Source organism: Prionailurus viverrinus, chromosome A1 (genome assembly GCF_022837055.1).
Source record: "Prionailurus viverrinus isolate Anna chromosome A1, UM_Priviv_1.0, whole genome shotgun sequence".
Classification (NCBI taxonomy): Eukaryota; Metazoa; Chordata; class Mammalia; order Carnivora; family Felidae; genus Prionailurus; species Prionailurus viverrinus.
In genome coordinates this window covers 16402591-16419876 of record NC_062561.1, presented here as the reverse complement: position 1 = coordinate 16419876, position 17286 = coordinate 16402591, and the positions used below count along the sequence as shown (strand labels likewise).

At 36.8% G+C, this 17286-nt stretch overlaps 1 protein-coding gene across 5 annotated transcripts in view; it reads left to right on the top strand.

Annotated features, from left to right (window-relative positions):
* TRPC4 (transient receptor potential cation channel subfamily C member 4) overlaps nt 1-17286 on the top strand; it is a 204574-nt gene that overhangs the window by 163129 nt on the left and 24159 nt on the right. For all 5 annotated transcript variants that reach the window (XM_047869354.1, XM_047869347.1, XM_047869374.1 and 2 more), the window contains 2 exons: nt 6937-7250; nt 15398-15593. In XM_047869354.1, the coding sequence (XP_047725310.1) occupies nt 6937-7250; nt 15398-15593 (510 nt within the window). The remainder of the gene's footprint in view (nt 1-6936; nt 7251-15397; nt 15594-17286) is intronic.

Sequence of the window (17286 nt, the reverse complement as noted above, 5' to 3'; positions counted from 1 at the left end):
AGCACTTACTTTGCGAGTCTGTAATGCTGACTTGTTGACTTACCTTTCCTTTCTTTTATCATTCAATTTTCATGCTAATTTTAAATAATTTATAAGTTACTATTTTAGGAAAAGGTGCTATATTTGTGCACAAAAATAGACTGTGCTATATATAAGGCAAACAGCTATTATGTGAATTAATCAATAAGAATTTCTGGGAGCATACTAAGAGACCAGGTCTTCATCTGTTTGCTGAGAATGCAAAGATACCTGGGGTACACCTCCTGCCTTTAAGCAGTCCACAGTCAGGTTGTGGAAAGAGAAATGCATGTAAATAAGAATTTCCCATTTGATAAGGTCTACAGCAGGGGCTATGGTAGCATCGAGGAAGGAACTCAGCTCTACTGGAAGTGTCCTGGAAGACAGAGCCAGAAGGTATCCATTGGGTTCATGAAAGTGCATTAGCATTCCGGAGAGAAAAAATACAATGTGCAAAAAAGTCTGAGTGTATAAAGGAGATCAGTATCTAAGAGAAATGATCCAATAAATGGGAGCAAGGCTAGGATAAGAAGGACTTTTCACATCCTGCTATAGAATTTGGGCTGTGCTCTGTTAAATAAAGAGGAGCCATGAATGAGATTTAAGCAGAGAATGAGTCAAATGATAATGGATGCCTGAAGTAGAGAAATGAACATAGGGGAAGCTGATAGAGAGCTGGTATTCAAAAAAAATTAGGAGATAAGAGCCATAAAATAGATGATTTATTAATTATGAAATATGAGGTAGATGGAATCACCTGATGCTGCTTCCTAGTGAATAGTTTGCCTATTATGATGCAGGCAAGATTACCAAGGAGTTATAACAAGGTTATCTGTAATATTGTAGAGGTTCTACCTCTAGTCTGAAGGTGCATAAATGGGAGCAAAAATCCAACCCTAGGTCTTTTTGTGCAAGCCATGGATCCAGACCAAAAAAACTATTAGTCCACAAAAAGGGAAACCTTTCTGTAACTGGTCTATCGAGGAGGAGAAACTTTTAGAATAGGTCTGGCAGAAGGGCCACACTTGCTTAATTGGCTTATCATTTTGTGATTCATTCATCTAGAGGGAATTTTAACACACACGCGCACACACACACACACACACACACACACACACACACCAAAGGGTCCTGCTAACTAAGGCCATGATTTGAGTTCTGATCCATACTTGATCTGAGTATCACTGATACTACTTCCCACCTGTGTGATTTGGAGCAAGTTACTTAATCTATACCTCAATTTTCTTATGTATAAAATGACACTAATAATCAAATCCTATAGAATGTGAGGATTACATTAAAAAACACGTTTAATGTCATGGAACAGAGCTTAATATAAGCACTCAGTAGTTGTTTTAACTTTTATGTACAATGCAACAGCATTGCATTGTAGAGACATAGACAGTAGAAAAGTATGTGACTTCAGTATTCTCCTCCTTACATGCAAGGCTGTGTGGTGCTTCCTTAAATACCTTGATTCTTGAACATTTCATGGCTCATGGATTGATTGTAAGCTTTTATTTATTTATTTTTTATTTGCTCTTAATTCTTGAAGGAGAAGGTTTGTCAACCACTTCCGCTTCTCACTCTGTATGAAATACCTAGTTAATCCAGAGCTTGTTGATGCCTGGGCACTCTTAAAAAAATGTTACTTTATCTTCATTAGAACTGGTTTTGTCCTAAATATTTCCCAGTCCTTTTTTCTATGAACAACTTGTCTCATATTTATCTTCAGTCATTTGGCAGAAATGACTAAATTCCTATGCCTATTCCACTGTGTAATAGAAGTAATATTTTCAAAAATTAAATTTATTATAGATAAGAGCATTTATTTTAACAGTCATGATGGAATTTTTCATAGTACTATTCTTCTAAATAGTTCTAAGTATATATCTCATTGATCTATTCTTATGAGCTAGAAAAGAGGCAAATATTGTTTTTATTTCACAAATGCTGTAACTACAGTATACTGTCCAAATTATGGAATTTTCTAAATATTCTTTAGTTTTATGGCACAGAGCTCTGTAGAGATTTAAATCCTAATTGTTTAATCTAGTATTATCTGTTACAGAAGAAAATCATATGCCTTCTTATTGTCTTTCATTACTTCATTATCTAACCAACTTCATTATCTAAACCAAGGAAAGGTTTTCTCCTTATAAATCGAAATTAAAACCAGTATATACATTTTGTTTACTCTCATGACAAATATTTTCATTTTGTATCAATTTAATTTTTTATTCACTTTTTATAGATTACTTGAGTTTTATAAGTATGCATCAAAGACTACATATATATAAAGAACCCAGTATTATGATTCAGTTCATCTTCCTCTAAACATTCTGCTAAGGTGTTCACGACCTGGCTCCAACTTCCTCTTAGATTCATCACTGTACCCAAATTCTCCATATTCCAGCTATATTAAGATACTCACATTTCTACCAATGATTCATCTTTTCTAACAACCATGAATGTGTCTATGATTCTTCACCCTAGAATGCTTTTTGACCTCCTGTCATATATAAAGCACTCTATTAGATGTTTGGTTCTGAAAATGCATTAGACAAAGCTCCCTACATGGAAAACTGACAGTAATCCAAGGTTGAATATTCTGTTATATAGGTCTGCAAAGGAGCTAGTCTCTTAAAAAAAATCTGAGTAAAAATGAAGGTTTCAAACAAAACACTACGGTACATTTATACTAAAAAGCAAGTACTTGAGAGAAAAAGGAAACCAGGAATTGATGGTCCTAGAAGGACTTCAATGTGTAGAGTAGCTCTTGATTTTTCTTTCCTTTTTTTAAATTAATTATTTTTTTAAATTCAAGTATAATTAACAGACTTGATCTTTCTCTTTCAAGGATTATTCTATCACATGGAACCACCAGCTCTGGTCAGCAGGATCCTAGCGTCCATTCATCCCCGTCAAAGAGTACCTGTCAAGGGAAGGATTAGCTTTTCTTATTTAATGTCTGCTTTCTTCACTATATTGTAAGCTCATGTGACATAAACTGCATTTTATTTGATGGTGTCTGGCACAGCGTAGGCACTCAGCATATATTTAATGAATAAATAGCAGATGAAGAATCATAATAATTGGAATTTAAATCCGCTCTGGACATAGGGCCTGATGTTCATAGAAAGGAATTTTGGTGAGAATGTGAGGGAAATCTGGGGAGTGACCAGTACCAAAGGTTTGAGCCAGAGCATTAAGTACCAAACTGAGAACAAATGGCAGATCAATCTCAAAAGAGAGTCAGGACCCAGATTCCAGACGCTTCATATGACATGTTGAAAAGCTGGAATTTCATCTCAAGGACATTGCAGAATCGTTGAAGAAAGAACATTAAGCAAGGTATGAGGTGGTCTGACTGGCCCTTTTAAAACACAATTCTGGAGGAAATGGGCCAAAGTAGAAATAAGATACAAGGCAGGGAGAGCAGTTAGGAGGCTATTATAATAATTTCTGTGAGAAACAGAGGAACTTCTTTAAGACAGTGAGGGTACCAGCGAAGAGGAGTGAGCGGTATCTATGAGATTTTAGTTTAGAGCCTGTGAGTTGGGAGAGGAAGAATCTAGGCTCAACCTCAAATTCTGCTTTGGGAGATTTGCCACCCCTCATTAAGATCAGAGAACGTAAATGGAGAGAGAGCTTGAGGAGCAACAGAGCACGAATTCCAATTCTGACCTGTGTGCTTGAGATGCCTGTGAGATAACCGTGTGGAAAAGTCAACGAGGCGGTAGAATATAAAATATGACTGTAAGGGGAGACATCCAGGCGGAGATGTAGGACTGGGAGTCATCAGCACATAACGGACAGTTGAGATCACTGAAAACATCCAGGGAGAGTAGATAGAATGAGAAGAGAAGAGGCTTGCAAAGCAAACTCAGTTATTTAAGGAGCAAGTGAGAAAGAAGGATCTGCTAGGGACACTGGGAAGAGGCCTCACAAATGGCCAGAGGCAAACATGGAGGGCTAAAAACGTGAATATAGATTTTGTGACTACGTTTTAGAAAACAGAGCCAAAGAGAAATTTTAAATTCAAGTTAAGCTTTTAATTCCTAATCATAGGGTGTGGAAAAATACAATTAACATTGAAGAATCCTAATTTTTCTCTACAAGTTCAAAGGACGCCATGGTTTGAAAGAATTTTAAAAATCTCCTTGTAAAACAATGCCTATATGTAGAAACCAGAGCTAAATGTATGCGTGAATGACAGGAGAGAAATTAAAAAGCAGAACTTAAAAGAATGAAATCAAGAGCTAATTACTAAATGTTTATATCTCTATTTAATCGTGACAGGAAGCAAGTTTTCTGGATCAGAGAACAGACAAATTGTTTACTTACATAACAATCTTAACATTGGTCCCCCATGCTCCAATTCCCCACAGGGCGACAGATGAGAGCCAGATGCACCCTTCACATGCAGGAGTTTGTACCACAGGAGGGAAACTGGGAAATTATGAATCTCAGAGCTTATAGAGTGCAGCTGTGCCAGCTGCCCATCTTCCCCCACCGCCCCCCCCCCCCCCGAAAGAGAAAGACCTTAACTTTCTAAAGTAAACAAATTCTCTCAGGGGAGGCAAAGGTCCCTAGTTTTATTATCCTTAGAATCTAAGCAGATGGCTCCAGGGGAGATGTTTCCAAATCTCTCAGAAAGTCTCTATATTTAACTTCCAAGGCTTATTTGCCATTCAGACATCTTTTAACAGCCATGCAATGTTTTGCTCAGGAAGCCCTGACCATGCATAAATGTGAACAGATTCACATAGCATTGTTTCCCAACAATTACCAGAAGTGCTAGACTTTGAAGCAGACTTGGGTAATTATACTGGGGTAGAATCTAGCATCTCATGATTTGTAAAATGGAAAACCTTTCGCATGATTTTGCAAGTCCCAGCTGAGACAATTTGCTAAGAAGGGATCTAAAGTACCATATCACCATGTGATGATGGATTCTATATCCAGCTGCCTCCAACTGCCTGTGAAATCTAGAACGAGGAACAGCGTCTCCAGTAGATGCCATAACATCAAAGGACCCTTAAAGCTTGAACAACATATAGTCTCTATTCATTGATGGCCCCATCAGCCCCAGACAGAATTTATCACTTTCTCTATATTCCCACAGCACTTTGTGTTAATCTCTTAGAGCATTTTTATTATCAGGTGTCCCTCCCATCCTCACGGGACAGTAAGTACTGGTTGGGAGAAAATGTTTGAGCCATACAGGATATTGTGTTAAACGTTATGAGGAATTCCAAGTAAAAAGATCACGTCCTTAAGAATGCTTACTATGTCACATTTTGTACATTTTGAGATATAGTCCTAAGCCATATTAGCTTAAAGAGAAAGAGAAATATAGAATTAGCTATCAATGGGGGGCTGGGGGATGTTCTCTATTTAAACATGTGTCTTTCAGGAGAAGCAAGACAAAGAAGGTGAAGGTGGTTTTAGTCTTTGAAGGCAGAGGTGGCATCATGTATAGGACAACCAAGAGAAGAGAATTAGGTAGTGGCTGATACCATAAACCCTCACTCTGATACTTGTGATAATGAATAAAAAATATTAAGTTTTTAATTCTTCATGTGTCTTCAATAATTAGCTATTTTATGCTGAAGTTGAGAATGTTCAAGAACAGTTATCAGCATTTAAAAATAGAAAATAATTTCCCTTTAGCTCAAATTGGATTGTTTTAAATTGTCATTCAAGCAAGAGTCTGAGTGTTGAACAAAATCAGGAGCTTGTGATGTATTTTGTCCCCGGGGAGATTAAAAGAATACTATCTATTGGTTTCAAGAGAATTAATTAACATTTGTAAAGGTCTTTGGTATAAAATGCAATATAAAAAGAATAGAAATATTCTGATATTCCAATGGGACTCATACAGGAGTAGAACTGTTTTTGCTAACATGATTATTAGGAAAAAGATCATGTTGTTTGGACATATTTTTTAGGGATGTGTATGAAGAAGATGACTCAATTTATTGTTTGATTCCTACACAAGTTTAATTATAGATTTTTGTAACACAGTATTTCAAAGAGAATATTTGGCCTTTTTTTTTAAGGATATAAATTTACCTCAATAATACAAGGGATAAAACTCATCTTGCTTTTCATGCAGCTCAATGTCAAGATAATTTAAAGCTGACATGTCAACTGACTAAGTCTTACTTTTTAAATAATTGCTGGTCAAAGTTTAATGTAGCAAATATTCTTTCTTAGATCACATATTTTATCTAATTAAGGAATCTTCAAAAAAAATCACATGTCCTACATATTAAATATAACAAAATTAACAATTCATTGACTTCCAGGATGGCTTCCAAGTTGGGGTTTATCTGCTTTAGGATACAACAGATACAAAGCACCAACATTTATACCCAGAGTGGTCATTCCTATTTCCAGGGCAATGGACCAGTACTTGCACTCACTTATATGGAATTTGTATCCTGCATGCATGCATATAGACTATGCAAGTGTGTAAATATAGAAAGTAAAGCCCTTGATAATTTTGTTCAAAATTTGTAGTTTTCCTTTATAATGTATCTTTCTTTGTTATCGTGCTGCTGCTCTTCCTCATATAAAATCAGATTTTTTTTTTCTATGTAACATGTTCCTTTTCTTTTTTTAAAGTTCCATTGGAAAGGTCGAGGCCAGATGCAATTCACTTATAAACAAACATACAAATGACAAGGACAGACCAGGAAGGTCACTTTGATTAAAGCTTATAAATTATAAATTGATTTAATAAACTCTTATTTTTGTGTAGATGAATATTGCTGCCACCATCGTGGAGGATATCAGCCGCTGTGAAGGGCAATAGGCCACGATGCTAGATCTACCTGAAAAAGCATTCTGGCCTGAACTTGACACAGTCATATACATATGAGTTTGTTTTACTTTTTCTTTTCTCTCCAGTACAGTGCTCTGAATCCACGAGAATCTTGGGACATGTGGCATCCCACTCTAGTGGCTGAAGCTTTATTTGCCATCGCAAACATCTTCAGTTCCCTGCGCCTGATCTCACTGTTTACTGCAAATTCTCACCTGGGGCCTCTGCAAATATCTCTGGGAAGAATGCTCCTGGACATTTTGAAGTTCCTATTCATATACTGCCTTGTGTTGCTAGCATTTGCAAATGGCCTAAATCAATTGTATTTCTATTATGAAGAAACAAAAGGGTTAAGCTGTAAAGGCATACGATGTGAAAAGCAGAACAATGCATTTTCAACGTAAGTCGAACAGACACTTTTATTGGTAACGCTGTGCGGAATGTAGAGTGTATTACATTATGAATTTGAACAATGACAAGTGGTTGCAAAGGAAACTGTGCTTAATACAGAAAACAGAATTAACATGGTTTTGAATACAAATGGATCCCTCTGGCATTAAATATATATATATATATATATATATATATATATATATATATATCTCCATTACATTTATTTTAAGTCTTAGTAAAATGGCCTTTTAAGTGACCTCATATAAAGGAAATCTGTATATTTGGTTTTAAAATGTGTAATAAGAGGAAACCTCTGCCCTAGTGGCATCTTACAAGCACATTAAAAGACAGAATATAAGTAAAACCAATCTTGTGAGAAAATCCAAGTACTTTTCGAGCTTTCCTCTGTGTTTTCCAGATATGAAAGTCCCTTTGCTTGTTCTTTCATTCTCTAATTCCCTACATAAAAAATGTGGGCATGTAGAAATGATCCAAAATAGGAACCCCAGGCTAACCTGGGCTGCCATCCTTATGCACACAGAACTCTCTGTGCCTTGACGCCTGATGAGCCACAGGCCTCATTCAGTGTCAACCTCTTGCTGATCTCAGGCAGGTTTGCTGATAGCACAGACCCATGCCCCCATGTCTGATGCTCACACAGTCCTTACGGAATACACCTCTCCATGCCTGTGCCCATTTCCTTCCCACTATGACCACCACACAACTGTGCCAAAGAGTTCATTGGCAGGGGAATGAAGACACCTAGGTCCTTTCCCTTTACACAGGAACTACCAGCGAATACATGGTTACTTCATACGGGACTATAGATCAGACCCTATTCACAGGCCATTATAGAATTTTATGTAAAATAAGAGAGTAGTCATTTCTCAAGTAGGAAAAGAACTCAACAACTTCATATAAACTAAGTCCCTGATGGCTAAAATATTCTTGTTGATTCAATTCTGTATCTGTTTTGTCTTTGATCCCAATATTAAAACTCCATTTTAATTAATCAACATCTGCTTCTTTGCACATACAAGTTTAATCTCAGCCTTAACTTCCTCAGATCCTTTCTGAAATAGATTTGATACAAACCATGAGTCACAGAGAAAACAAAAGGTCATCCCAGCTTCCCTTGCTCCCAGCCTTGATTCTTCTGCTCTTTGACAGCAGCTGCCCAGGCTGACCAGTTTATTCAGCCTTTTTATCTTCCTCATGCCTTTTTCTGACCCTGGAGGCGAGGGATTCAATGAAACCCCTTGTAGCAATGTCCTTGTGACTAGCATGGCCCTGAATTATGTCTCAATTTTTACATCTGAGATCTTTCCCCACTCTGTTGTGCCCCCTGACTTGGTAATTTGCTCCTGGCAACTGAGAGTAGGGAGTTACAACAATCAGATCCCACCAACCCCCTTCAAGGACCAAAATTCAGCCTCTAACAAACGTCTTGGATACTGTCTGCTGTCTGTCTCTGGATTTCTGCTGGAGAGCCCTTCTGCTCGCCATCGCTTTCACAACTCCGTTGTTACTTCGTACCGTGTGCCCCAATGCAAACTGCTTGCCAAGACCGCCCCATCTCCCTAGGTTGCCATAACCTTCTGATTCCAAGCTTTGTCTTCCAGGAGGAACTTCCACACAGCACCTAGAACTGACTGACCTCCCAGGTTGTGTTTAATTCAGGGAACAGCTTTTGTTCCATGATCCAGCCCCTTCTCAGACATCTGATTTATGATCCCTAAGTTCCCAAGAATCACACTGACCTATTAGCGCTTTCATGGTAAATGATTTTACATATTATGAACTAATTTTAAGATCTGTCCAAGAAGTTCCATTGCTATGGAAGTCTGAGGCAAAATGTCTAGTATTCTTGAAGCAAAGGTATTGAACTGCTTGGATTGTGTATTATTTTAGTGTAAATGGTGTCCTTTATTATCATGAAAAGCAACAGATAATTGCATATCTCAAATATTATAGGTCCTAATCATTCAGCCCAAGTAAACCAGGTATTCCACCTGAATTTTTTTCTCCAGATAATAGAATGTAAACCTACAAGCAACAGATTATTCAACAACTAAAAATTACAGCAATTAACTCTTAGTATTAGAATGCACTAGAATGTAGAGAATATCCTAGGCAGGTATAAGGGACCTGTCTCTGATGACTCTATTTCAACATAACTGGTGTCAGTCATTGTGAGAGGATGTCTAGCAATACCCTTGGGGCTCCTGTTCTATATCTTATTTCTTTTCTTTGGTTGGTCTTCAATTTTCTAACTTCTATACACTTCTTTTTATAATTTATAATACTCCATAAATTTCAACGTGTTTTTTTTTTTACTATCCACTATTTCAGAGATCTTATTCCATTTGAGGATTAAGAAACCTAATACTTCATGTAGAGTACCTAATACAGTGCCTGCCATAGAATCAGATTTTAAAAAATGCTAGGTATGTTACATCTGTTTATCATTATCAGGAGATCTCCTACCTGTATCTCACACGGTTCCTCTCTATTACTCCTTCCATTCAGGGTGCAAATGTATGCTGAGACTCTGAGCCCTGTGTTTCCCATTAGTTTCCACTCCTGTCTCTCTCCTCCCTTTAGCCAAATAACCCTTCAAGGAAGCCTGAACAAGACACCTTGTTTTCTTCTTATTCGTTCTTCATCCAACTGCAATTTGGCTGCTGCTTCCATCAGTCCACTAACACTACTCTAGAAAATGCCTAGAGCCTCCATATCCCCACGGTCAAGGAACACTTATCTCTTTAAAGTTTATTTAATGTTTCTGCATCGTGTGACCCTGTTAACACGTTTGCTTTTGAAATCTTGCCCTCTTTAATTTCAACACCAATATGTCTTTACACTTCATCTCTTACTCCTCTAATTTTTTCACTGTTCTCTGAAAATTATATCGCAGTCACTGCTTTTAAATAGTCATCTTGCTGGGGCGCTTGGGTGGCTCAGTCAGTTAAGCATCTGACTTTGGCTCAGGTCATGATCTCGTGGTCTGTGAGTTCGAGCCCCGTGTCGGGCTCTGTGCTGACCACTCAGAGGCTGGAGCCTACTTCGGATTCTGCGTCTCCCTTTCTGTCTATGCCCCTTCCCTACTCGTGCTCTGTCTCTCAAAAATGAATAAACGTTAAAAAGAAATTTAAATAATAAATAAATAAATAAAGATCTTTCCTTAGTGACCATCCTCAGACCATATTACAGAACCTTTGTGAAAACTCATCTGTGCTTATGGATGTAGCCCTATATATCTGAGAGATGAGGACTCCTATGTTCCTATCACCAGCACAGATCTCTCTTCCCAAGATCTATAAGTTCAGCTGCCCTTTGGACAGACTAGTCTGTGTCTTCTATGTCTCTCTGTTCATTTCCCCACCAGCAAATGGACACTTTTTTCTGCTCTTTTCAAGCTTCCTGGCTGTTTTCTCTTTAACATGGGAAGAACTATATGATACTAAAGAAAACCAAATTATTTAGTCACTGAAATTATTCTACATACAATTTGAAATTAATAGTCTCTTGTTAAGGGACTCTCCTATGAGGAGAGAGGAATGGGTTTGGGACAGATATTGTCTCATTAAAAAAAACTCCTTTCATATATATTCCTCAAAATTGGAACTGGGCAACTGAGCCCATACATTATTTGTTTTAATATTACATTATTCCTTATAAATGAAGACTAAAATATTCAGATGTGTCTTATATTAATTTATGTTTCCTCATTGTTTTTATTTCAAAGGATAGAGGGAAACCTCAACTGTGGAGTACATTACCTTTTTACTTGTTCTTTCTCTCTAGTTGTAAGTATCTAACTGGAGAACGAGCTAATTTTTTAAAGTAGCAATTGAGAAATACCTTTAAAGAGCAAGAGGCAAAAATGTTATCTTTAGGAAAGCAGTGTTATAGCATCAACCATAGAAATTGCCAGGCTTTCGTCAACTAGGACATTATGCTAAGTATTATTTTATTAAGTGTGGCATTACATTCCAAACCTTTCTGTTCTTATCTCACCAAAGAATTAGTAAAATAGTTGTTATATAAAGGAAGTCTGAGAGGTAATGCAGCTAAAGACTTTTCAATCAGTGGGTAATCTTGCCATCAATAGTCTTGGGAATCACTAATTGTGGGAACATTTCTAGAAGCAGTGGCTTTAAAATGTTAACTTAGATTCTTTTTTTTAATCCATATAATAAAAGAATAATTACACAAAAATATAAATAAGAAACACCAAGGTCTTGATACTATGGCTTAATTAATCTATAAGTGTATATATATTTTTCAATATATGAAATTTATTGTCAAGTTGGTTTCCATACAACACCCAGTGCTCATCCCAAAAGGTGCCCTCCTCAATACCCATCACCCACCCTCCCCTCCCTCCCACCCCCCATCAACCCTCAGTTTGTTCTCAGTTTGTAACAGTCTCTTATGCTTTGGCTCTCTCCCACTCTAACCTCCTTTTTTTTTTCCTTCCCCTCCCCCATGGGTTTCTGTTAAGTTTCTCAGGATCCACATAAGGGTGAAAACATATGGTATCTTTCTCTGTATGGCTTATTTCACTTAGCATCACACTCTCCACTTCCACCCACGTTGCTACAAAGGGCCATATCTCATTCTTTCTCATTGCCACTTAGTACTTCATTGTGTATAGAAACCACAATTTCTTTATCCATTCATCAGTTGATGGACATTTAGGCTCTTTCCACAATTTGGCTATTGTTGAGAGTGCTGCTATAAACATTGGGGTACAAGTGCCCCTATGCATCAGTACTCCTGTATCCCTTGGGTAAATTCCTAGCAGTGCTATTGCTGGATCATAGGGTAGGTCTATTTTTAATTTTTTGAGGAACCTCCACACTGTTTTCCAGAGTGGCTGTACCAGTTTGCACTCCCACCAACAGTGCAAGAGGGTTCCCATTTCTCCACATCCTCTCTGGCATCTATAGTCTCCTGATTTGTTCATTTTGGCCACTCTGACTGGTGTGAGGTGATATCTGAGTGTGGTTTTGATTTGTATTTCCCTGATGAGGAGCAACATTGAGCATCTTTTCATGTGCCTGTTGGCCATCCAGATGTCTTCTTTAGAGAAGTGTCTATTCATGTTTTCTGCCCATTTCTTCACTGGGTTATTTGTTTTTCGGCTGTGGAGTTTGATGAACTCTATAGATTTTGGATACTAGCCCTTTGTCCGATATGTCATTTGCAAATATCTTTTCCCATTCCATTGATTGCCTTTTAGTTTTTTTTGGTTGTTTCCTTTGCTGTGCAGAAGCTTTTTACCTTCATAAGGTCCCAGTAGTTCATTTTTGCTTTTAATTCCCTTGCCTTTGGGGATGTGTCAAGTAAGAAACTGCTACAACTGAGGTCAAGTGTATATATTTTGGATAAGTGGAACTATTCTGCAAATCTCACTTCTGATTCATTTCACTGAAGAAAAGAAAAACAGGGACTAAATCCAGAATTAATCACAAAATGTCTTATTTTTAATCTTCTTCTTTTCAAAGTCTAATTAAAAATCTAAATAAATGTTTTGTCAAAGGGTTTGCTAATATTCTCTAATAATTAGTATTTCTTAGACAGAAGCAAATCAGTATTATTCAACCATAACCATCCATTTATTCTACATCACTGTTTCTATCTGAACATTTAAAAAAGCAACTGATATGGGATTTATGTGGCATTTTATATAATTTATTATAGCACTTACATTATGTAATTTCTAGTTCTGTCTCTGAACTGCTACTGATGTCAGGGGAAAACCATCTGAATTACATTTGTATATTCACAGTGAGAATATACACCATTTAGAAAGAAAGGACAAAGTTATTTCACACTGAACCCAAATGACACAGTAATTAATTTTAGAAACTGTCCTTAAAGTTACTAAAAATAAGGAACTTATGGCCTTGGGTCAAATTTACGTACTTCCTGAGGAAGTTTTCAAAGAATAACTTAAGAGTAGCTTTTGCCTAGGGCCAATGAATTAGATTAAACTTGCCCTGATAGTGTTAGCACCTGACATGTAGGTTGCCCTTGAAGAATACATGGCCACCTCCTCACATGCACATCCCTGCTGGCAAGACAAAGTCTGACTGAGATGGATCAGATCCGTCTCCTTATCATTTTATGATAATTTGCTCCATTGTTGAATAGCTATAGCAAAATAAATCAATACATAATTACATTTCATATCCTATAATTAAAACTTAATTATATAAATTAAAAAAGTGAAATTATTTACTTTTAAGAAAAAAAAAGCAAATAAATTTGAGAAAAGAAACCCTGAATGTCAATTAGGATATCCTTAGATTCTTCTAGTTACACAGACCAGAAACTCATGGATGGTTGCAAGTACAGGGATTTGGTCCAAGAGCCATGTACAGAGTTATAGCCCTTTGATCCTCGGAACAAGGGTTGATCTTAGCAAGGGCAGAACGCAAGGCTTCAGGAAGGGCAGGAGATGACAAAGAACTGGACCACAAGATCATTGACTGCGAAAACCGGTGCTAACATGAGTCACCTACTCTGTGCATATTTTCTTCAGTGTTTAATTATTACATGGCTTATTTATTTATCTTCAGTTCTTTGTCCCTTAGTTTGTGCTGTCTCAAACCTTTGGCTTTGCATAATTCCAATGGCCCTGAGTCTCCATCATAACTTCTGTCATTTCAGCCCCCTTTGGCAACTACCTCATTCTGTTAATATTGCTAAGATAAATTTTCATAGAGAGGAAATCTGATAGTGTAGGGTTACCTTTTTCATGTCAATCCAGGCCGTTAACCCCTGGCCTCATATGAATTGGCTTTCCTTGGGTCACTTGACCCCTGACATCCTATCTTCTTAGTCACCAGGCCAGATATGAGACTAGTTTTTGCTTTCATTTTTACAACATAATATGACTAGGGTCTTATTTTAGCCATTTGTCAAAGAGTTTAAAAGTTCCATTATCTTTTATTACATTATATTAAGATGTTACAACCATCCTACTGAAACCAACACTCCCTCATTTAGGTTCAGACACTTTTCATTTTATCCTGCTTCTTGGACTAAGTTAAGGAAACCTTACTTAGAGTTCATTCATTGACAGGGATGAATTAAATGTTCCCTGAAATAGAAAAAAATAGCACATTTTATTATCTGAGCATGCTGACACTTGACATCTTACAGGATTCACTATACCCAATTTTAATTATAATTGTGGAAATCCAGTGATAACATTATTTTCAATCCTTCTACAACTGAAAAGCAAAATCAGAATTGATATTTTTCAAAGACTCAGCTTGAGGATATATCATTTATTGATCATTTATTGGCATCACTCAATGCCCTAAGACACTGGTTAGCAAGCTTTCTATGAAAAAGATAGCAAATATTTTAACTATGTGGGCCATATGTTCTCTATTGCAACTACTCACCTGTGCCATTTCAACACAAAAAACAAACATAGACAATCCATCAATAAATGAGCATGGCTGTGTATCAATAAAACTTTATTGATCCTTGGACATTGAAATGTGAATTTATAAAATTTTCACATGACACAAAGTAGCTCTTCTGAATTTCTTTTTCCCAGCCATTTGAAAAGCAAAAGCCATTCTTAACTCAGGAGCCATACAGAAACAGTCTGAGGGTCAGATTTGTTGTCCCTGCTCTAGGATATTAAACAGCTTTCAAAGCTCTTGGGAAAATTAGGTAAAACTAGGAAAATTAAGTATACTACTTGTACTATATGATGGAAACAACTTTCTTTAATTTTTATTAAATTTAATTTAGTAATTTTTCAATACTTTTTATTAAGTTTATTCTTTAAATTTTTTTTTTTTTTTTAACGTTTATTTATTTTTGGGACAGAGAGAGACAGAGCATGAATGGGGGAGGGGCAGAGAGAGAGGGAGACACAGAATCAGAAACAGGCTCCAGGCTCTGAGCCATCAGCCCAGAGCCTGACGCGGGGCTCGAACTCACGGACCGCGAGATCGTGACCTGGCTGAAGTCGGACGCTTAACCGACTGCGCCACCCAGGCGCCCCAAGTTTATTCTTTAATTAAGCAAATATACATAATAGGAATCAAGTTCTATTGTTATACCTTATTGTATAATTGTTCTATTAATATAGCTATTAGTGTCATTTTATCTTTATTACAGGTTATTTGAGACACTCCAGTCCCTATTTTGGTCAATATTTGGGCTCATCAATTTATATGTGACCAATGTCAAAGCACAGCATGAATTCACTGAGTTTGTTGGTGCCACGATGTTTGGGACATACAATGTCATCTCTCTGGTGGTCCTACTCAACATGTTAATAGCTATGATGAATAATTCGTACCAACTCATTGCTGTAAGTTGAATAACTTTATTTTAATTCAATATTCCCCCCCTAGAATGTGTTGTTCCTAGCCACACTCTATCTTATTTATCATAAGGAATACAGCCTGTAATTGGCTATTGATGGGACAGAACAGAATTATAATATAAATGGTTAATTGGAAGTTTCTAAACAGTATTATACCATATTTAGCTACAAACTAATCTAGTTTTGTCGTATTATGGATGATTATAAAATAAAGTAAATCTGTCTTGCTAGGCAGTCATTGGCTATGAAAGCACAAGGGAAGTATGAATTACGTACAAGTGGCTCATCTCTGTGTAGCACCCTTTGGACTTTGCATTGTCTCTGTCCATTTAACCTACAATCTTGGTATAAACAAACTTATGCCAGCCTGGCAAGATACAAAAGCTAGCCTAGAGGAGAGTCTGAGGGGAAAATCTACAGTATTTTTGGTTTCTTAAATCCAGAAAAAGCAGGTATGGGTAACCCTGAATTCTACAGCAGAGCACACAATACCATATATGTTTATTTGAAACTCTAGAATCTAAACAATTTAGTTTACTTTTCATTCATTCATTCAGCAAATTCTTATTGAGAACTTATTCTATTACCAAGTACTATTCTAGGAACTAAAAATACAACAATGAATGAGAAAGACAAAGTTCTTTATCCTCTTGAACTTACGTACATGCCGGTGGCCATTAGCAATAGCAACTAAACAAACCCATATTGGAATGAAATACACTTAAGTCTTTCATATTTATACCTGAATCAAATAGCATTTTTTTAAAAATTTTTTTTTCAACGTTTTTATTTATTTTTGGGACAGAGAGAGACAGAGCATGAACGGGGGAGGGGCAGAGAGAGAGGGAGACACAGAATCGGAAACAGGCTCCAGGCTCTGAGCCATCAGCCCAGAGCCCGACGCGGGGCTCGAACTCACGGACCGTGAGATCGTGACCTGGCTGAAGTCGGACTCAAATAGCATTTTATAAGAATAATTTATAACCATAATTTTCTCCTTAAATAACTACCATTATATTGCATCTTTGAATCTATTTCTAAACCGCCAGAGTGTTATTATTGTTACTTTGAGAAACAGCATTCTGAATTTTACTGAAACTGTCTCTGTGGGGCAAGATACCTGTCACAGATGAAAAACTACATAAAACATAAAAATAGGTGATTTTTATTTTCTGATTCATAAACAAAGTATTAGTGCTGGGTATACCTAGGTCCTAGGATTTGCAGGTGAATATCCAAATTATGGGGCTTCACTTAAGCATCTTGCAAGTGAGGATTTTTTAAGATAGTCCCTATGTATTTCCTTAGAAGTTCTGTATTATTCTGGTCAGTGTATTTGCAAAACGTAGATTCTATTTTTCAGACCACCCTTCTAAAAAAAATTAGAAAGACTCTAATTATCAAGCTATATACAGAGAAGCTGTATATACAATTTATATCCTATAAAATATCAAACGGATTGATTTCATCAAGAAGAGAATATTACTTAAGGATAGTATGACTTTTTTTGTTTTTACTGCTTTTAGGGTTTATCTTTCTAGATGATTTTAAAGAGGTGAGAATGATCTTCGAAGCTCTGCTTTTGCTTAGCTTAAACTCTAAAACTACTTAAGAAGAGAGCAGGCATTGATAACCTGAGACAGGTGTAGCTCCCATAATCCTGTGCATAATGCCTCCT